At 42.4% G+C, this 22314-nt stretch overlaps 1 protein-coding gene across 1 annotated transcript; it reads right to left on the reverse strand.

Moving 5' to 3' along the window:
- Window positions 1-453: 453 nt before the first annotated feature.
- LOC145791274 (uncharacterized) lies at window positions 454-21844 on the reverse strand. The gene is made up of 6 exons (XM_082871618.1): window positions 20996-21844; window positions 20766-20914; window positions 20163-20461; window positions 12072-12533; window positions 10524-12029; window positions 454-827 (listed from the first exon to the last, which is right to left on the reverse strand). Exons 1-6 carry the CDS (start codon window positions 21842-21844, stop codon window positions 454-456), a joined length of 3639 nt encoding a protein of 1212 aa, XP_082727744.1.
- Between the last annotated feature and the right edge of the window lie 470 nt (window positions 21845-22314).

Here is a 22314-nt window from a genome sequence, read left to right on the forward strand (position 1 = left end):
ATGCGTTCTGTTGTTTTGTTTTAATAGTTTTGTTCAGTTGCTCGCAAATTGCTTCAATTTGTTTATCGAGTTGTTTCACTTTGCTTTTCGAGTTGTTGTGTTGCTTATCGAGTTGTAGTTGTTTTGTTTATCGACTTGTTGCATTGTTCGTCAAGTTGTTTTACTTTGCTTGTTATGTGTTGGTCGGTTCATTACCTGATTAAGCAAATGCCAATACATTACACAAAGTTCAAATCCCATTGCTCTTGTTTTTTATGTTGTGTGGTGCTATACGATGCTCAGAATGTAAAATACAACACTTTTTCGCCAAAAGCCATTTTTCATTCCGATCATGGTTTCTTTTTTACAAAAAGTACAAGTTTTTAAGTAAATAAAACTGTCTAAAGTTGTACAATGTGCTAACAACACTAAAAAAGGAACTAAGCAAAAACACATGAATCAACGCCAGCTAGCTCAAGCTCTAAAGGGCCTCCTCGTCATTTTCCTTGGTGGAGTGGACTCTACAAAGCTATCTCCATCCGCACCACTATCTGAACCTGATGTTGAACTAGAATCAGAACCGAAGTCGTCGTCATCCTCTGCATCAAATTCTGGCTCAGCCTCATCTCCACTAGTGGAATCTGAGTTAACATCATCATCTCTGCTCTCGAATGACTCGTCATGCGGATCTGCAGCTTCCTCGATCTCGCTGGTCTCGTCATCATCATGCATGATAGACTCACAACGTCTCTCTTGGTCGTGTGTCGGAGCCTCTCTCTCTCTCCCCCTGCTGCTGAAGGGGGTGCTGATGGTCCTGCTGTCGCTGCTGCTGTCAGTAGAGGTAGGACCTGAACAGGCAGTTGGTATATATCAGGCTTAGTATGTATATCAGATGCAACTATGATGTGCGGAATGAGTACATGTAGAAGTCAAATACGGTGTGTGAATGTAATGTGTTAGATGTGATCTATACATGCAGTGTATCAGTGCAATATGGGGAAATGTTCAGTCGAAACGTCAGTTTCAGTGTCAGTAGAAATATGATGACCAAAATATAAGAAAATTGAAAAATTACCTGGATGATGTGAAAGCCAAGCAGTGCCTCCCTCTGCAAGATCATGCCCTTGAATGAGGTCAACATCTCAAGCAATCCCTCGACATAACCTGCGGGCGCCTACAAATGCAATTTTGAATGATCAGTGTCCGAAAAGAATTTATGTCTAAGTATCTGAGCGAGAATGGAGAAAATAAAAACTGTAATACATACCGGAGGTGAATCTTGTGTCCTGACATATCAGTGACTGGGCAACGGAGGCTCAATCGAAATCGGATAAGCCTCTCTAGAGTACCGCCAATCTGTCAACTCAGTCGAAAGCTCTATCTAGCCGAAGGGGTATCTGCTGCCCTCATTGTATGAGTACGAACACCCGTTAAGGGAGGCATGAAGTGCGTCTGAATGTATATCGTGTAGTCCCCCTCTCTGAGAAAATAGTCTGCCTCTACGCCTCGCATAAAGTCAATGATCTCCTGGGATAAGAGACTCTCTGTAGCCTGCATGGATAACGGAGGTGGCATGGGAACTATCTGTAGTGGCAAACCCAACGTCTGGCGTAGGAAGCGCTCAACTAGGAACCAAGCTCGGCCTACTAGTCCCTCAAGCATGAGCCGATTACGATAAGCACCCCAAGCGCCGACGAACTAATATCTGACACCCTTTAGCATCGTCACCTAGAGCTGCCATAAGATCCGTAGGCAGCAAATGCATAGGTTGTTAGTTGCCATTAGATATGCAATATGAATCGAAACTGAAAGTAGAAAGAACTATGAGTTTTGAGTTACCTCTGTTGCCCTCACTGTATCGAAATATCGGCAAAAAAATGAAAGGGTCTCTCGGGTCCTCAGCTGGCATCTCCTGTCATACCAGTGAGAGTATGGCGTCCTAGGAGGCATCTCCACCTCTGTCTCTGGGGCAAGTGTCGGAAAATAGGCATAAACCCATTGCTATAAAAAGCAAAAGCGCGACAATGAGTATACAACTGTTTAAACACAGATAATGCGGAAAGCAGAGTATGTGTGCAATGTCCAGAGAATACAGAATACAGAGAAAATACAGAAAGCAAGGTGTGTAGTGTAGGTTAGAGAAAGTACAAATGCAAAGCAGAGATCAGACTGTGTGTGTGCAGTGTACAGAAAGTGCAAATGAGAAAGCACAGCAGAGAATGTAAAACAGAAAAGTAAAGTATACCTCCCAGGCTCTCCAATAGCAGCTAACTCTGTTCCCGCTCCTATAGGATGTCGAGCTCATATAGCAGTACAAGGTAGTGAGGCCAGCGCCGCCCCAGTCGTAATGCCGGACCTGAGACAAGTCCACCAAAGAACTCAAAAGATATAGCCCGACTGTGTTCGCCTTGTCGGTGAATAAGGTAGTACCAAAGAGGAACATCAAGAAGTCTCAGGCATACTGCTCGATCTTCCCTATAATCTCTAGAGCTGTCCCTCTGAACTGGTCTACAAACCAGTTGTACCGAACTGTCCCCGATCGGAAGATAGATGGGTATGCCCCCAACAAATAGATCTAGGCGGTCTCTCACTCACCCATGTCAGTATCATATAGGATCGGCCTGCCTCCTACTTCGATGCCCATGAGCATAGCAAAATCGTACGGGGTCATCGTTATATCTCCCGTGGTAGAGAAATGGAAAGAGTTGGTGGTGTCCCACCATCTCTCTACCAGCGCACCAAGTAGGGACCTGCTCGCCATGAGGCGCGATAGCCCCATGCAGAATAAACCAAACCCCACCTCGTCGACGATCTGGCGGACACCGACGGGGAGGTCCATGTACCACTCTCACGCAGATGTGCTCCCATATCCTCGGGTGAAACGAGAGTTCACCTGTGTTCAGAATGAGCAGATGAAAGGCAGTGTAAGAAATACGGTGCATGAATATGATTAGAGTAAGCAGATGAAAGGCAGTGTAAGAAATACATTGCGTGAATGTGTTTGGGATGAGTAGATGAAAGACAGTGCAAAAGTGCGAGCTATACAGGAAATGTAAAGTACATCGCGGAAAATGTAGGGAAACAATGCGTACCTTGGAGGCGCCGTAGGATAAGTGAGACTCTAGCTCTCACAGCAAGCAATCATCTAGTGCACCTCGTGCGAATCCACTGAAATGACGAACTGCATTGGGCGGTAGTACATGCACCTCGAGGTGGTATCTCTCTGGGTCGAAGGGTCGGACTCTGGGTGGTAATGCTATGTGCTAAGGATCTCCCTCCATCCCTGGAGAACCTCCGTCGTGGGGAATGCCGTCTGCCATCTGAAAAGAAGGTGAGAAAGTAGGCGAAAATGAGTAAAATAGGTGAAAAATGCCAAAAGTCAACAAAAGTCAACCTTAAGAGAGAGAAAATGCTGAAAAAAGTCAAAGCCTGGGAAAAAGCGCCAAACTCAAGACAAACTCGAGGGAAACAAACCTCAAGTGGGGAAAATAAAGAAAAAACACCGAAAATAAATTACAATCGGTTCAAAACGGAGGAAATCAAGAGATTTTAGCAAATCAACTTTACGTGGGGCGTTGGAAAACACGTATAAAGCTCGGATCTAGAGGGGAAAAGTGTCCAGGGAGGAAGAGGAAGCAATTTCGGCAATGTAGGTGTGAGGAAATGAGGTTTGGAGATGTGTACTTAAAGATCTCTATGCAAAAGGACCAAAATGGCCCAAATTGCCACAAGTGGCCGACGGCCACCATTTCTGGCCGACAGAATTCCCTCGTGGCTGACAAGTGGCCGATACTTCTTCAAGGTGGCCGACAAGCTTTCAGTGTTCACCCTGTGTGTTTTTATGCTGTTTTGTGTCCTTGGTTCTCAAGAAGGTGCAAGAAAGTTCACTTTTCAGCTCAAAGTGTCTCTGTGGAAGTTTCGAACCATGTCTTCGATGCATGACTCATCACCAACCGGCATGAACGAGGTGTATCCTTTTTGACATATATTGTTACTCCTCCGAGAGGTAAATCGGAGGTTGCAACTGAATCGATTTTATTAGACACGCTTTTTACCATTGCATAAAACGTGCATTATTTTTTTATTCAGTATTTTGCATCGAACATGTTATTAATCCTCGCATTGAACATGCATTTTCGCGATTGATTATTGCGTGCATCCTATCCTATGCATAGAATATGCATTTATCCGTCTCTTGCATAGAACATGTTGTTGTTATTACTACATAGAATATTCTTTGCTAATCTTGCGTAAAACGTGCACGCTTGCTATATTATGCTTGTTAAGTTTCTTTCTTATCCAGGCACGATATTGTATGTACGGTTCATTTAGAGGAGCTCCAGGTGTGACCACTCATGTCCTTTGATCTACCTTGTTTCGGTTAGAAGCATTTAGACGTGTTCCGATACTTATGCTACACCATGTTTTGGTTAGAAACATTGAGATGTGTTTCGATGTTTATACCACCCCCGGTTAGAAGCATTTGGATACGTTCCGTTGCATACACCACCACTCCTTTTGGTTAGAAACATTCGCGTACGCCCTGTGTTTACACCACTCCTCCTTTTGGTTAGAAACATTCGGGTACGCTCGGTGTTTACACCACTCCTTATTTTGGTTAGAAACATTCGGGTATGCCTGGTGTTTACACCACTGCTTGTTTTGGTTAGAAGCATTCGGACAAGTTCCGGTGTTTACACCACTCCCTTTCTCCTCTCGCGTGTGACGCATTAGGATGCTTCGGTTAGAGACATTTGAGTGTGCCCTGGTGTTCTCATTACCCCTGTTTCCTTTCGCGTGTAGCGCGTTAGGACGTTTTCGGTTAGAAACATTCAGGTACGCCTGATGTTAACACCGCTCTCTTCTCCTCTCGCGTGCGACGCGTTAGGATGCTTTGGTTAAAAGCATTTGGATGAGTTCCGATGCTTATACCACTCTTTGTTTTGGTTACAAATATTGGAGATGTGTTCCGATATTTATCACCGCTCCAGTTAAGAGCATTATGGTGTGTCCATGTGTTCACACCATCTTTCGTCTCGCGCGTGCAACGCATTGGAATCTTGTTTGACACCTCGGGTGCGCCCGATGGATTATGTTATTCTTTACCTTTCCTATGTGATAAGTAGTTAAGCCTGCACAATTTTCTTACATCCTTTCTGCATGAAATATGGTTTGGCTTGTGATTCCCACGCGTAGCGCGTTCATTTTCTTTACATATAATGAGATTGCTGTAGCATTTCTTTGCATAATGCTTGCATTCAGATGTTTCGTTACATTCTCATTGCATGACCATAAGTTATGTTGTTGCATCGTGCATATCATTTGCATCTTGCCCCAGAACTACGCAAGTTTGATTCCTTGCAAAGGGATACGTAGGCAGCCTGCAGGCGCAACCGTTCTTTGTTTTGTTTGATTGTTTGTCTAAGTCTTCGGCCTTGTCAAAAATGGGTCGTCTCTAGGCTTTGACATTCACTCCCGTCATTTCATGACTTCCGAGTTTTGTTAAAGAGGGGCAACTGTAGACACCCCATTTTTGACCGACCTCAAGACTTGGACGTCATCATTTGTGCACTCGATGATTGTGCTTGTTTGTGCTCATTTTGAGCGCCCGAAGTCCTCAGCGGAATACCTTGTCTTTAAGCCTCTAAATCTATTTGTTTTGTGCTTGTTTTTAGGCCAAAACCTTGTTGCCTCTTGCTTGGAAAACGGAGGGAACTTGTCGGCCAGTCCTAAGCCTTGTCGGCCACTAGTTGTGCTTGCCGGCCACTTGTGGTGGCTGGTCGGCTACTAATAGTGGCCGACAGCCATTTGTCTCTTTTTTTTAGATATTTGTTTGTCAGCTGTGCCAGCTGTTGTTCACTAAAGTGCATCTCCATACACGTGTATGGTAGGATGGTTTCAAGCCTAAACCTTGATTTTCTATATATAGGGGGTGCTTTCTCCCATTTTGAGGGGTTAGAAAATTTTGATCAAATTTCTCTCTCTCTCTCTCTCTCTTCTTGATTTATGCCTTAAAGTCTTATTTCTCTACACTTTTGCACATCAAGCCTTAACCAAACACTCTCACCTTTGAGCTGAGGTTCTTTAGGGTCTAATTTGAGCTCTTGAAGGAGGTTTGAGCTGGAATTTGAGGATATTTTGTGCTTGAGCTTCAAGAGGTAGTTCACTTGCTTAGTGTACTTGTTTTGACTACTCATTTTGCCATCCTTTTGTATCATTTTTTAGGTGGTTTTCAACTACAGAAAACTCTATTTTTTGAGGCTTAACATGATGGTTTGAGGCTATTTTGTGCTAAGGGGTGATCCACCATTCTTGTTGCTTAATTGTGTAAGCTTTTGCACTATCTTTTAGCATAATCAAATCAAAATTTTTGGGCCTTTAAACCACTAAAATTTAGAGTTATTTCAGTGGCAAAAACATTGTTTTGAAGTCCAAAATTAGAGGGGATAGCCTCTCCTCCTTGTGTCTTGTTTGTATGCCTAGATAGCTTAACATGTGAGCATTTTGTACCTTAATCTCAGCATGTTTTTGCTACTGTTTTGACTGGTTTTAGCTCTATTTTGAGCTGGTTTGGTCCTTTGACGCTTGTATTGTGTGGTTGTAGTATAAAGAGGCTTCGCTAGCTTAATGTTTTAGGCTTTTTAACATGAATTACATGAGTTGCTTGCATGTTGTAATGTCATTTTGCACTCTATTTCAGCACTGAAATCTCTGCAATCTCCCTCTATTCTTCACTTTTTCATTTATTTTGAAAGTGGCTTTGAACCCCTTTGTTGGCTTGAGTATGAAATGGAGACATTCATGCTTAATGGTTTAATTCCTTCGAGAGTTCATTATCAACGACATGAGGTCTCTTTCATGCTCAAGAAACTTGTGGTTTAAGTCTACTTTCAATTAGAGGACACTCACCTTTTGGACTAATCAACTAAAGAGTGGATTGGTAAGCTAAAATGAGTAAATAAAAATGAACAAGTAAAAGAGACAAGATAAGCATCTTATGTGTTACATTGCATGTGTTGGGATCGGACGTTAATTCGAACATGAGAAAAATAGGACGTTTCATACTCAAAGTGATGAAACGTTCCACTTTTCTTTGTCACCATCACCCTTGATCATGCATGATAGGGTTATGGTTTTGTCGAGTCTTGTTTTGCATTCATTAACTTGTGCAAGCTTGGCTCCTTAGCCATCATGCATTGAAAATGCTTGGTTGATGGTTTGAGGGCCGAGAATTACACTCCTTTGAACTTGTGTAATGATAAGATGAGTAGCAATGCACACAAACCTTGAGAATACACTACTTTGCCTCTGTTTGCTCTCTATTGCAGCAAAAAGGAAGTTCAGGGCAAGGGTGGCCGATCGGCCATCAGTAGTGGCTGATGGCCACCAACAGTAGTTGACTGGCCACCAATGGTAGCCAATGGCCACCATTGGTAGCCAACCGGCCACTAATGAAAAATTGCCCAAGTGTGCTCTTGAGTTGAAGCAGAGGCATTTTGGGAGTTGGCGCAATTTTGAGTGATCAAACGAGTGCAAACACAGGCATCCGATAGCAAGGTGGTGGCATTTTCGGGTAGAGCAATCGAGCATGCATGCGTCTCTCGCCCTCGAGGCCATTTAATTGCTTTAGTTAGCTTAGAATAGCTAGTTAATTCAAGTGCTGTAACTATTTAGTTAATTAATTCGTTTTGTAATTAATTAGCTTAATTCGGTTTGTAATATTTAGCTAGCTTAGAATAGTTAGTTAATTTGTTTCAATTGTTGTAAAAATTAGCTAGAATTGTTAATTAGTTTTGGTTTGTAATAACTTAGCTTAATTAGCATAGCTAGTTAGCTTATTTATTCCGACCCTTCTTCGCGAGGGCATAATGTTGTAATAAGTGTGCGTGCGTGTGTGCATGTCTTCTGTCACGACCTGAACCCGCCCCCATGGGTTAGGGACGCAACCGGCCAGTAACCATGAGATTACCTACGGCCTCAAACCAAACCAAATGTATTTTAACAGAGTTAATGGGGGCCAAACGGAAGCAAAATTAAAAACTTTGTCCATAGAGCCGTGCTTACATGCACATCAAACAAACCATACTCAGATACGTTAATAACTCACATCAAAAGTACGGTCTCACGAAAATTCATTACAGACAGGATCGTCCAAAGCGAGTCAACCTATAACAGACTATGTACGTACAGACATGCACTAGGTCCTTGCCAACAAGACAAAACATAGGTACATAGTAAAAGGGCAAGGATGGTCTCATGCGCGAGGCACAAGGCTGACTCTCCCAAAACTCCTGTTGTTTCTAGCAGACTTCACTGGGGCTGGGTTTGGACTTCCCTTGGCTCACCTACAAATACATGAATGAGCGTGAGCGATAGCCCAGTGAATAATATCAAATATAACAGTTACATAACAATATGTAGAACAACATGCTCCAAACGGCCTTGGGCCCAATTCATACTTCTGTTTAACAACAAAATATATATATATATAACTATACGAAATGCAAGTCAAGTAACTGTAGTTCCAAACATTCTGGCCTTTGGCCCATTCAGATTTCCATTCATGTCGAAACGGCCTTCGGCCCATTCATTCTTATCAAAACGGCCTTCGGCCCATTCATTCTTATCAAAACGGCCTTCGGCCCATTCATTCTTATCAAACAGCCTTCGGCCCATTCATTCTTATCAAAACGGCCTTCGGCCCATTCATTCATGTCAAAACGGCCTTTGGCCCATTCCTTCATGTCAAAACGGCCTTTGGCCCATTCATTCATGTCAAAACGGCCTTTGGCCCATTCCTTCATGTCAAAACGGCCTTTGGCCCATTCATTCATGTCAAAACGGCCTTTGGCCCATTCATTCTTATCAAAACGGCCTTTGGCCCATTCATTCTTATCAAAACGGCCTTCGGCCCACTCTTTCATGTCAAAACGGCCTTTGGCCCACTCATTCATTTATTCTTGTCAGACTTTTGTCCACAATCCCGATTAACAACTTATAATATTTATAGGGGAATAACAATTGGACATTGACAAGTTTTCAAATATTGATATTACTCACAGTGATCGGCTTGTGGATGCGCCCTGGAGCTTGACCCTACACATTTCATGAATACAAAAGGGTCACTAACAGTTCAATCCGTTCTTTAATTCACATATTCCTCTTTAGGCTTTGTTCGTATCTCATTAACTCATTTACAATGCTTAACATATGCCTAAGAGTGCTTACAAGTGAAAGAGAACGGAAAACGAATCACAGAATGCATGAACAAAATTCCAGGAAACAGGGTCCCCGCTCGAGCGTAAACTTCTCCGCTCGAGCGGACCCTTAAGGCCTGCTAAAGTACTGGTTACACGAAAGATGCGCTCGAGCTGAAGGCCTGTCTACAAGACTCCATGCTCGAGCGTGAGGTGTCCCGCTCGAGCGGACATCCAACTCTGCAAAAATGCTGGGAGCACGATTTTCCCGCTCGAGCGGCCATTACCCCGCTCGAGCGGACCTCAAAAATCTGGGTTTCCCAGATCGTGTTCTTGAGCTCCAATACGGTTTTCCATCTACATTTCTTGCATGCAATGGCTCAAATTACACATTTACACATGCTAACATGCTACTAATACAAGATTACAACATTAGGAAGCTCAATTTCATGATTTATCTACATGCATGTCCCAAAACATCTCAAACCCATCATCTACATGCTCAAACTCAAACATTCAAGACTTATACTTCCATGATTTGTACATGCATGTGGGAGATGCTCATCATTCCCAACTCAGATGGTACAAATGGCGATTACAACATGAGCTTTAACCAAAACTCTACATGGATCATGTGTTTCAAGCTCAAACATGCAAATTCAAGGTAATCTCTTACATGCATGAGTTCTAAGACTTCAAACTCAACAAAAATCAACTTATTACATGCTCTTGATTACAAACAACTCTTGAACTCACAAGATTACAAGTTCAATTCATAATTTCAAGAGTCAATGGCTTACCTAGAAGTCCAATTCTTCAATCTATGGTCCAATTTGAGTTGGACTCCAAGATTCCAAGCCCTCAAGATCAAACACAGATTTTTCTCTCTTCTCTCTCTCTAAAGGTCGGCCCTCTCCTCTCCTTAGAGTGAATATCAGCCAAAATGAAGGTATATGAGAGAATGAGATGTGTAGTGCTCAAATGCAAGAAGCCCCACTAGCCACAATTAAGATATTAAACAATTGGAGCACAATGTCATTAAATAATTCAATTTAATCTGGCCCGAATAAATTTTCAATTAAATTTCACCGTAGGCTCTAAAAATTATGCCAAACACAATGGCGTAATAAATTTCGGGTTCTGTGGCCGATAAGGCCCTCGATTGAATTTCCCAAGCTGATTATTCGAACAGATAAAATTTCAAACCACATATTTTCACATAGTAGAACACCAAATCATATCAAAATACATAATCACATTATGTTAAGGACCAATTAACATATTACGGAACAGGGGTATTACAGTCTTCCCCCCTTTAGGAAGTTTGGTCCTCCAAACTTAATTTACCTTCGTCAGGAAACAAATGTGGATAGCGTAGACGCATTTCCTCCTCTTTTTCCCATGTAGCATCTGTCCCATAGTGTTCCTTCCATTCCACTTTCACCATTGGAATGGATCTGTTTCTCAATTCTTTTACTTGTCGGTCAACAATTCTTTCCGGCCATTCAGCATATTCCATATTTTCATCGATAGCAATCCGGTGATAATCAATCACATGCAACGGGTCTCGGAGGTAACCCCTCAACATTGACACATGAAACACATTGTGGATTTGCTCAAATCCCGGTGGCAAAGCAACTCTATAAGCAACTGGACCAAGTTTCTCCAAAATTTGAAACGGCCCAATATAACGGGGCGTCAACTTGCCCTTTTTCCCAAACCTGACTTGGCCTTTCATTGGAGAAACACGGATGAACACATGGTCGCCGACCTCATACTCAAGAGGTCTTCTCCGGACATCTGCATAACTCTTCTGTCGGTCTTGAGCTGTTTTGAGCCTTTGCCGAATAGTTTTGATCTTTTCAGAGGTGTCTTGTACAATTTCGGGCCCAAGCAAAGCTCTGTCTCCGACCTCTGTCCAACAAATAGGTGATCTACACCTCCTACCATACAAAGCCTCGTATGGTGCCATACCGATGCTGGAGTGGAAGCTATTATTATAGGCAAATTCTGCAAGTGGCAAGTAATCTTCCCAACTCCCCTGAAAATCCAAAGCACACATGCGAAGCATATCTTCCAAAGTCTGTATTGTTCGTTCTGACTGCCCATCTGTCTGTGGGTGGAATGCAGTGCTGAACCTTAGTTCTGTTCCCATAGCTTCCTGCAAACTCTTCCACAATCTAGATACAAACTTTGGATCTCTATCCAACACAATGGATACTGGAACTCCGTGTAAACGGACAATTTCATCAACATAAATAGTAGCCAACCTATAAGCGGTAAACGTAGTTTTGACAGGCAGAAAATGTGCAGATTTAGTCAGTCTATCAACTACAACCCAAACAGAATCCATACCTCGGGAAGTCCGAGGTAGGCCAACAACGAAATCCATAGTCACATGTTCCCACTTCCACTCAGGAATAGGGAGAGGTTGAAGTAGACCGCCTGGTTTCTGATGTTCAGCCTTAACCTGCTGACACTGAAGGCACTTGGACACATATTCTGCAATCTCTTTCTTCATTTTAGGCCACCAATAGGTTTGTTTCAAATCCTGATACATTTTATTGTTACCCGGATGCATAGTAAATACGGATCTGTGGGCTTCATCTAAGACCCTCTTCTTTAGTTCCGTGATATCTGGGACACATATTCGGTTTCGAAATTTCAACATTCCATTCTCGACGCCGAACTCCGCTTTTGGGCTTACTTCAAATTCATCAATTACCTTTCTGAGGAACTCATCCTCTTTCTGTTTTTGCTTGATTTCATCAACAATTGCCGGCTCGGCTGTAATAGCGGCTATCAATCCGCCCTGTTCACACACTACCACTTCAATTTCAGACTTTTCAAAGTCTTGCAAGATCTCCCTTTGTTCAGTAAGCAAACAAGCCATACTCCCTGTTGATTTCCTGCTCAAGGCATCAGCCACTGTATTAGCTTTTCCGGGGTGATACTGAATTTCTAGGTCGTAATCTTTTATCAATTCCAGCCATCTTCTCTGACGCATATTCAACTCTTTCTGCGTGAAGAAGTATTTTAGGCTTTTATGATCTGTGTAGACTTCACACTTTGCCCCATACAAATAGTGCCGCCAGATTTTCAAAGCAAAAACAACTGCGGCCAATTCTAGGTCATGTGTTGGATAATTCTTCTCATGTGGCCTCAACTGTCGGGAGGCGTAAGCAATAACCTTTCCGTTCTGCATTAACACACAACCCAAACCCTTATAAGATGCGTCACTGAAAATCACAAAATTTTCCGTACCTGAAGGTAGTGTCAAAATTGGTGCAGTGGTCAATCTTGTCTTCAATTCATGAAAGGCTGATTCTCTTTCACTATTCCACTCAAATGGTTGTCCTTTACGTGTCAATTGGGTAAGAGGCACAGCTAATTTCGAAAAGTCCTTTACAAACCTTCTGTAGTACCCAGCTAAGCCCATGAAACTGCGAACTTCTGTCACATTAGTTGGTGTAGGCCAATTCACAATTGCTTCTATTTTCTGCGGGTCCACTGAAATTCCTTCCTTGTTGACCACGTGCCCTAAGAAAATAACCTCATCCAACCAAAACTCACATTTCTTTAACTTAGCAAATAGTTTTCTTTCCCGAAGTATTTGTAAAACAATCCTCAAATGATGTTCATGTTCAAGTTTATCTTTAGAGTAAATCAAAATATCATCGATGAAGACTACAACAAACTCATCAAGGTAGGTTTTAAAAATTCTATTCATTAGGTCCATAAACGCTGCCGGAGCATTAGTCACTCCAAATGGCATAACAAGAAATTCAAAATGACCATACCTCGTTCTGAACGCGGTTTTCTCAACATCCTCTGCTTTAACCTTCAGCTGATGATACCCAGATCTCAAATCAATCTTAGAAAACACCCGTGATCCCTGCAACTGATCAAATAAGTCATCAATACGGGGTAAGGGATATTTGTTCTTTATCGTTACCTTGTTCAATTCCCGGTAATCAATGCACAGGCGTAAGGTACCATCCTTTTTCTTTACAAATAACACTGGTGCGCCCCAAGGCGAAGTACTGGGCCGAATAAACCCTTTATCAAGAAGGTCTTGCAACTGTTCTTTTAATTCTTTCATTTCGGCTGTAGCCATCCTGTAGGGAGTTTTAGAAATAGGCTGGGTGCCTGGCACGGTTTCAATAGTAAACTCTATCTCCCTGTCTACCAATTCCCCTGGTAATTCATTTGGAAACACATCTGGGAATTCTCTAACAATGGGAATACCATTCAATTCAACATTCACGGATTGTTCAGTCAATACATAACACAAATAACCCTGGCATCCCTTCCTAATCAATTTACATGCTTTCATTGCAGATATCAAATATGGTGGAGGTACTACCCCATTTCCCACAAACACAATTTCTTCCTGTTCTGGTGGTTTAAACACAACTCTCTTTGTCACACAATCTATAGTAGCACAATATTTGGTCAACCAATCCATGCCCAAAATTACATCGAAGTGTCTAAAGTTTAAGGGCAACAAATCTACATATAGGGTAGCATCCTCAATATGCATGTCACAAAACCGATATATATAGTCACATAACACAGATTCCCCCGATGGAGCAGACACACATAACAAATATGGCAACAATTCTAGGGGTCTTTTCAGCCTAGATGCAAATGCATATGTCACAAATGAATGCGTTGATCCAGAATCAATTAACACAAAAGCATCCTGATTACATATCGAGATAGTACCTGAGACAACGGCATTGGCATTCCGTGTATCACCCGGAACGAGTGCAAAGACTCTCCCTTGTCTCACTGTATCCCCAGTAGTAGCAGATCTCAAAGTGTTTCCCGGCTTCGGGATCGATGCAGTGGAGCTAGCAGCTATCTTCCCACTATTCTGATTACAATCTCGGGCTATATGCCCTTGTTTCCCACACTTAAAACAGGCTCCTGATGTACGGTAACAGACTCCACGGTGCTTTTTGCCACAAGTGTTGCACATGGGAGCTGTGTCTCGGGAAGAACTGGAAGTAGTTGAGGAGCCCGTGTTTTGCTTTTTCAAGAATTTCTTCTTCGAAAAGAAGCCTTGTCTTTTGTTGCTTTTCCATTCGATTGTTGGCTTAGCTTGCCTAGCTATGTTAGCCTCTGATATGATGGCCCGGTCAAGCACCCCGATGTAGGTCTCCAACTTCAGGACATTCACTCGCTCTAGGATGTCACTTCGGAGCCCACCTTCAAAATGCCTTGCCTTCTTATAATCAGTGTCAATTACGTGTGGTGCAAACCTGGCCAATTCAGTAAATTTGGCCTCATACTCAGCTACAGTCATGCTGTCTTGCTTGAGTTCCATGAATTCTGCCACTTTCCTGTCCCGGACACACTGTGGGAAGTACTTGTCATAGAAGATTTCCAAAAATCTCACCCAGTCAACACCCCGGTGGTTTTCTCGCATTAACATCCACCATCTTCTCGCTTCGTCTTCTAGCATAAAAGTGGCTAGAAGCACTTTCTGTGTATCCGAGCACGGAAATACTTCAAACAGTTTTTCGATCCCAAGAACCCAAGCTTCCGCTTTCAAAGGATCCAATCCACCATGAAACTGTGGTGGTTTCATTTTTTTGAACTCCTTGGTGAGAGCGATTATCCGATCATCATTTTGATTATCTGGCACAGGTGGTGCCGGAGGTGGGGGTGGCGGATGTGGTTGCTGCCACTGTTGTTGCCACTCCTGTTGCTGTCTCAAAGCTTCTGCCATTTCCTGAATCAGTCTTTCCATTCTGTCCAGTCTGGCAGCAGAGGATTCCTCTAACTCATCACCTCTGGTTCTCACCATCTGATTAAACTTGCATTATATTCCATACCAAAGGTACACAAGTACACATACACTAAGGAGCACACATTTCCAGATAATTTGTAATGCAAGTAGTTCACAACTTACACATATAATTATTCATAACAAAACATTTAAGCATATAATCAATGCTTCCAAACTCGCACTTATCACATGAATGCATCCTAGATCTTATCTAGACGCTTATTGCTCTTTTTGGACAAGTGTGTGAGTTATTAACTCGTGCTCTGATACCACTCTGTCACGACCCGAACCCGCCCCCATGGGTTAGGGACGCAACCGGCCAGTAACCATGAGATTACCTACGGCCTCAAACCAAACCAAATGTATTTTAACAGAGTTAATGGGGGCCAAACGGAAGCAAAATTAAAAACTTTGTCCATAGAGCCGTGCTTACATGCACATCAAACAAACCATACTCAGATACGTTAATAACTCACATCAAAAGTACGGTCTCACGAAAATTCATTACAGACAGGATCGTCCAAAGCGAGTCAACCTATAACAGACTATGTACGTACAGACATGCACTAGGTCCTTGCCAACAAGACAAAACATAGGTACATAGTAAAAGGGCAAGGATGGTCTCATGCGCGAGGCACAAGGCTGACTCTCCCAAAACTCCTGTTGTTTCTAGCAGACTTCACTGGGGCTGGGTTTGGACTTCCCTTGGCTCACCTACAAATACATGAATGAGCGTGAGCGATAGCCCAGTGAATAATATCAAATATAACAGTTACATAACAATATGTAGAACAACATGCTCCAAACGGCCTTGGGCCCAATTCATACTTCTGTTTAACAACAAAATATATATATATATAACTATACGAAATGCAAGTCAAGTAACTGTAGTTCCAAACATTCTGGCCTTTGGCCCATTCAGATTTCCATTCATGTCGAAACGGCCTTCGGCCCATTCATTCATGTCGAAACGGCCTTCGGCCCATTCATTCTTATCAAAACGGCCTTCGGCCCATTCATTCTTATCAAAACGGCCTTCGGCCCATTCATTCTTATCAAACAGCCTTCGGCCCATTCATTCTTATCAAAACGGCCTTCGGCCCATTCATTCATGTCAAAACGGCCTTTGGCCCATTCCTTCATGTCAAAACGGCCTTTGGCCCATTCATTCATGTCAAAACGGCCTTTGGCCCATTCATTCTTATCAAAACGGCCTTCGGCCCACTCTTTCATGTCAAAACGGCCTTTGGCCCACTCATTCATTTATTCTTGTCAGACTTTTGTCCACAATCCCGATTAACAACTTATAATATTTATAGGGGAATAACAATTGGACATTGACAAGTTTTCAAATATTGATATTACTCACAGTGATCGGCTTGTGGATGCGCCCTGGAGCTTGACCCTACACATTTCATGAATACAAAAGGGTCACTAACAGTTCAATCCGTTCTTTAATTCACATATTCCTCTTTAGGCTTTGTTCGTATCTCATTAACTCATTTACAATGCTTAACATATGCCTAAGAGTGCTTACAAGTGAAAGAGAACGGAAAACGAATCACAGAATGCATGAACAAAATTCCAGGAAACAGGGTCCCCGCTCGAGCGTAAACTTCTCCGCTCGAGCGGACCCTTAAGGCCTGCTAAAGTACTGGTTACACGAAAGATGCGCTCGAGCTGAAGGCCTGTCTACAAGACTCCACGCTCGAGCGTGAGGTGTCCCGCTCGAGCGGACATCCAACTCTGCAAAAATGCTGGGAGCACGATTTTCCCGCTCGAGCGGCCATTACCCCGCTCGAGCGGACTTCAAAAATCTGGGTTTCCCAGATCGTGTTCTTGAGCTCCAATACGGTTTTCCATCTACATTTCTTGCATGCAATGGCTCAAATTACACATTTACACATGCTAACATGCTACTAATACAAGATTACAACATTAGGAAGCTCAATTTCATGATTTATCTACATGCATGTCCCAAAACATCTCAAACCCATCATCTACATGCTCAAACTCAAACATTCAAGACTTATACTTCCATGATTTGTACATGCATGTGGGAGATGCTCATCATTCCCAACTCAGATGGTACAAATGGCGATTACAACATGAGCTTTAACCAAAACTCTACATGGATCATGTGTTTCAAGCTCAAACATGCAAATTCAAGGTAATCTCTTACATGCATGAGTTCTAAGACTTCAAACTCAACAAAAATCAACTTATTACATGCTCTTGATTACAAACAACTCTTGAACTCACAAGATTACAAGTTCAATTCATAATTTCAAGAGTCAATGGCTTACCTAGAAGTCCAATTCTTCAATCTATGGTCCAATTTGAGTTGGACTCCAAGATTCCAAGCCCTCAAGATCAAACACAGATTTTTCTCTCTTCTCTCTCTCTAAAGGTCGGCCCTCTCCTCTCCTTAGAGTGAATATCAGCCAAAATGAAGGTATATGAGAGAATGAGATGTGTAGTGCTCAAATGCAAGAAGCCCCACTAGCCACAATTAAGATATTAAACAATTGGAGCACAATGTCATTAAATAATTCAATTTAATCTGGCCCGAATAAATTTTCAATTAAATTTCACCGTAGGCTCTAAAAATTATGCCAAACACAATGGCGTAATAAATTTCGGGTTCTGTGGCCGATAAGGCCCTCGATTGAATTTCCCAAGCTGATTATTCGAACAGATATTCCTATGGTGAACAGATAAAATTTCAAACCACATATTTTCACATAGTAGAACACCAAATCATATCAAAATACATAATCACATTATGTTAAGGACCAATTAACATATTACGGAACAGGGGTATTACATCTTCTAACTCCACGACTTTCTCCCTTTTACTTAATTGCTTTTGATGGTTAGATTAGGGACATGTTTTGATTAGCATATCGCATTCTTGCATCCATTCATTTGTCTTGCATGCACCGAGCCTTGATACATCATTCAAACTGCATCGTAATTTCAATACTTCTTCGAATACGTATTTCAAAGCATGCTATCAAAGTGTTGCAAATAACATGTTAAATAGCCGAGCCTATTAGTTGCATTATTTCACGTGTTGTATTAGACATTTTGTATAGTTAGGATCATGCATATTTCTAATTACTTTCTGTTTTGGCTTGGAGTACTCGGTAAGTTTTTATGTTTTAGCATACTTGCATGAGTGTGATTACCATATTACCATGTTTCGCATGCTTACCATGAGGCTATGTGCTTATTTGCTAAACTGCATGAATGCCTATGGATGAAGGCTTTGTTGTTTGAATTGGAAAATCATGTTTTAAGCCCACTTGAGGGTGGCAAATTCAAACCATTTTCACAAAAACAAACATGACTTGAAATGTTCCAATTCTTGCAATCTTAGTCTATACTTGCTTGTGTGTGCCACATAGTAAAATTAGCTAATAATCAGAACAAGAACACATAGGGTGTGTTTGGTACCTTTTACGTTTTCAATTTATATTTACAAAAATTTTATAAATTGGTTTTTGTTTATTTTTTATTTATTTTTAGAAAAACATAAACTACAAACGCGTTGGTAATTGACAAAATGTTTTAAAAAAATTTAAAATATAAAAAAGAGTGAGAAATGACAAGTGGTGGCAAGTGGCGGCGGAAGACGGTGGTGAAAAGTGGTGACGGTGGGTGGTGGTAGGTGGTGGCGGGTGGGTGGTGGTGGTGGTGGGTGGGTGGGTGTCGGTGGCGGGTGGTAGGTGGTAGCGAGTGGGTGGTAGTGGTAGTGGTGGTTGGTGGTGGTAGCAGGTGGGTGGCGGATGGCGGGTAGTGGGGGGTGGTAGCGAGTAGGTGGTGGTGGTGGTGGTGGCGGTGGTGGGTGGTGGTGGTGGGTGGGTGGGTGACGATGGCGGGTGGTGGGTGATAGCGAGTGGGTGGTGGTGGTGGTGGTGGTGACGGGTGATTGGTGGTGGTGGTGGCAAGTGGGTGGCGGATGGCGGGTGGGTGGTGGTGGCGGGTGGTGCTGGTGGGTGGGTGGGTGACGGTGGCGGGTGGTAACGAGTGGGTGGTAATGGTGGTAGGTGACGGTGGCGGGTGGTAACGAGTGGGTGGTAATGGTGGTGGTGGCGGGTGGTGGTGGCAGGTGGATGGCAGATGGCAGGTGGGTGGTGGGTGAGTGGATGACGGTGGCAGGTGGTAGCGAGTGGATGGTAGGTGGTGGTGGGTGGTGGTGGGTGGGTGGCGAATGGTGGGTGGTAGCGGGTGGGTGGATGACGGTGGCAGGTGGTAGGTGGTAGCAAGTGGGTGGTTGTGGCGGTGGTGGTGGTAGGTAGTGGGTGGTGGTGGCAAGTGGGTAGCGGATGGCAGATGGTAGGTGGTAGCGAGTGGGTGGTGGTGGCAGATGGGTGGCGGATGGGTGGTGGGTGATGGTGGCGGGTGGTAGGTGGTAGCGAGTGGGTGGTGGTGGCAGATGGGTGGTGGGTGATGGTGGTGGTGGTGGTGGTGGCGGCGGCGGCGACGGCAGGGAGGGATGGGTGGTGGTGGCGAGTGGGTGGCAGGTGGCTGGTGGCGGGTAGTGGCTGGTGGTGGTAGGTGGGTGGCGAGTGGTGGTGGGTGGTGGTGTCGGAAGACGGTGGTGGAAAATAGTGGCGGATGGTGGCTAGTGTTGGGTGATAAAAAAAAAAAAAAAAAACTCAAAACTCAAAACAGAAACACATTTTTTGGCCAAATTTATAAACTGAGACCACTAATTTATAAATCAAAAGTTTTACCAAACAAGTTTTTATTTGAGTTTTTTAAATTTTTGTAAATATAAACAGAAAACTGAAAACGTAAGTGTTACCAAACGGCACCATAATGTTTATAAAAGAACATATCATGATTAGTAGAGGCCGATCTTTGATCGAGCGAGCGTGAATGCTCATTTTAGAACCTTCCCCTCTCGTACCTAAGTTTCCGAGCCGAGGTAACTTTAGTGATGACGGACACGTGGCCTTTGGCATGAGTCAGGATTTCTTAAATTTTTTCAAAATAAAATATTTAGGTGGCGACTCTGTATCTGGCAAAGCAGTCCAATTTTGGCATTATTTGATTTAAAATCGATTTTTCAAAACGATTTGTCGGATTTAGACTTTTTGGTGATTATCAATTTCACATTGCACTTGTGAGACTAGATTCAGAACCGCGGGAGTCCGAACTGTGAGGCCTTCTTCTCAAACCCTTTCCGAAAGGCGAGAGCGCAGAAAAAGGCGAGCCCACAGCCTGCTCTTTTTCGGTCTTCGGAGACTGCTCTTTGGTAAGTCTGAAGTGGCTAGCCAATGGAGTGCTCACTGGTTTTGCACTATCCATGCTAAACCTCTTGAGAACTTTCTTGTCATACTCAGCCTGTGACAACTTCAAAGTACCATTTGCCTTGTCCGTGTGAATCCACATATCAAGGATTTTGTTTGCAAATTCAAGATCCTTTATCTCAAATTGGATGGACAAAAGTTTCTTCAATCTTTTTATTTTTTCAATGCTAGATCATGTGATAAGCATATCATCAACATATAAGAGCAAAATAATATAACTTTTGTCAAACCTCTTGAAAGAACAGCAATAATCTTCTTGACATCTTGTAAAACCGTTGCTACACATAAACCCATCAAACTTCTTGTACCATTGCCTTGGGGCCTGTTTTAAACCATACAAGCTTTTTCGAAGTTTGCATACAAACTCCTCTTTGCCACATGCCAAAAAAACCTTGTGGCTGCTTCATGTAAATTTCCTCCTCCAAATCACCATGGAGAAAAGCTATCTTCACATCCATCTACTCAAGATACAAATCTTCAACAACCACAATTCCCAACACCAATTTGATAGTGGTCAACTTCACAACTGGAGAGAAAATTTCAATGTAGTCAATCCCTTCCTTTTGCTGAAATCCCTTTGCAACTAATTTGACCTTGTAGCGTTTACTCCCATTATGTTCCTGTTTGACCTTGTAAACCCACTTGTTGTGCAAAGTTTTCTTACCCACTGGTAATTTAGTCAACTCTCATGTTTGGTTTGCCATGAGTGAATCCATTTCATCCTGCATAGCTGACTCCCACTTGATTAAATCATCAACTTGTAAAGCCTCATCATAACTTTCGAGTTCACCCCCAGCAGACAACAACAAATAATGTAAAGATGGAGACCAACGCTGTGTAGGTTTAGACTCTCTTTCTGACCGTCTCAACTTAGGAGTAGGAGTATGTGGCTCAGTTTGTGGAATAAGATTTTCAGGATTATTCTGAATCTTACTATTCAAACCATTCTCACTAATCTCCTCTAACTTAACATGCTCATGACAAGTAACATATTCAGATTCAAATGCAGACTTGTCCCCGTCTTTATACATTACTTTCTCATTAAATATGACATCTCTACTTCTGATTATTTTTTGATTTTTATTATCCCAAAATCGATAACCAAATTTATCAATGTCATACCTAATAAAAGTACATTTAACAGATTTCAGATCAAGTTTACTTCTATCAGCAAAATCTATATGCACATATGAAACACAGCCAAATACCTTTAAAAAAGAAAGATTTACCTTTTTACCGCTCCAAGTTTCTTCTGGTAGTTCTCCATCCAATGGAACAGATGGACCACGGTTAATCAGATATATTGCAACGTTAACTGCATCTGCCCAAAACATCTTTGGTAATCTGGCATGTATCCTCATACTTTTAGCACGTTCATTTAGAGTTCTATTCATGCATTCTGCAATGTCATTCTGTTGAAGTGTCTTTCGAACAGTCTTCTCCACTCTAATTCCACTTTCTACACAATATTTCTTGAACTCATTGTCCTCATATTCCTCTCCATTATTTGATCTCAAACGCTTAATTTTCAGACCTGTTTTAGTCTCCATCAAGGCTTTCTACTTCTTAAAAGTAGTATAAACTTTAGATTTATGTTTCAGAAAATAAATCCATACCTTTCACGTTGAGTCGTCGATAAATGTAACATAGTATGATGATCCTCCAAGAGATGAAACTGGTGCAGGTCCCCATACATCTGTATGAACCAACTCTAACTTTTCTGACTTCGATTTCCTGCCATCCTTTGAAAAACTAACCCTCTTTTGTCTGCCGAAGATGCAATCCTCACAAAAGTCAATGTTCACCGATTTCAAATCTGACAGTTTCCTCTTAGATGCAAGTACCTTCATCCCTTTTTGACTCATATGCCCAATCCTTTGGTGCCACAGATTTGAGTCTTCCTTCTCACCAACAACTGCTACTATATCTCTATTGTTCGTAGTCATGTAAAGGGTTCCTTCTTTTTTACCACGAGCAACAACTATGGCTTCTTTGGTGATTTTCCATAAACCACCCATGA

Source organism: Camellia sinensis, chromosome 5, assembly GCF_055761805.1.
Source record: "Camellia sinensis isolate YWXY chromosome 5, ASM5576180v1, whole genome shotgun sequence".
In the NCBI taxonomy this organism is placed as follows: Eukaryota; Viridiplantae; Streptophyta; class Magnoliopsida; order Ericales; family Theaceae; genus Camellia; species Camellia sinensis.

Excerpts from the sequence above, each read along its gene's own strand:
- LOC145791274 (XM_082871618.1), bottom strand. The coding sequence starts at position 21,844 with ATGGAGACTAAAACAGGTCTGAAAATTAAGCGTTTGAGATCAAATAAT. Across the intron at positions 12,534-20,162 it reads GCTCTCGCCTTTCGGAAAGG|GACAACCATTTGAGTGGAAT; the intron begins GTTTGAGAAGAA and ends TGACACGTAAAG. Across the intron at positions 12,030-12,071 it reads GAGCAGGAAATCAACAGGGA|ACTTTGAAAAGTCTGAAATT; the intron begins GTATGGCTTGTT and ends AGATCTTGCAAG.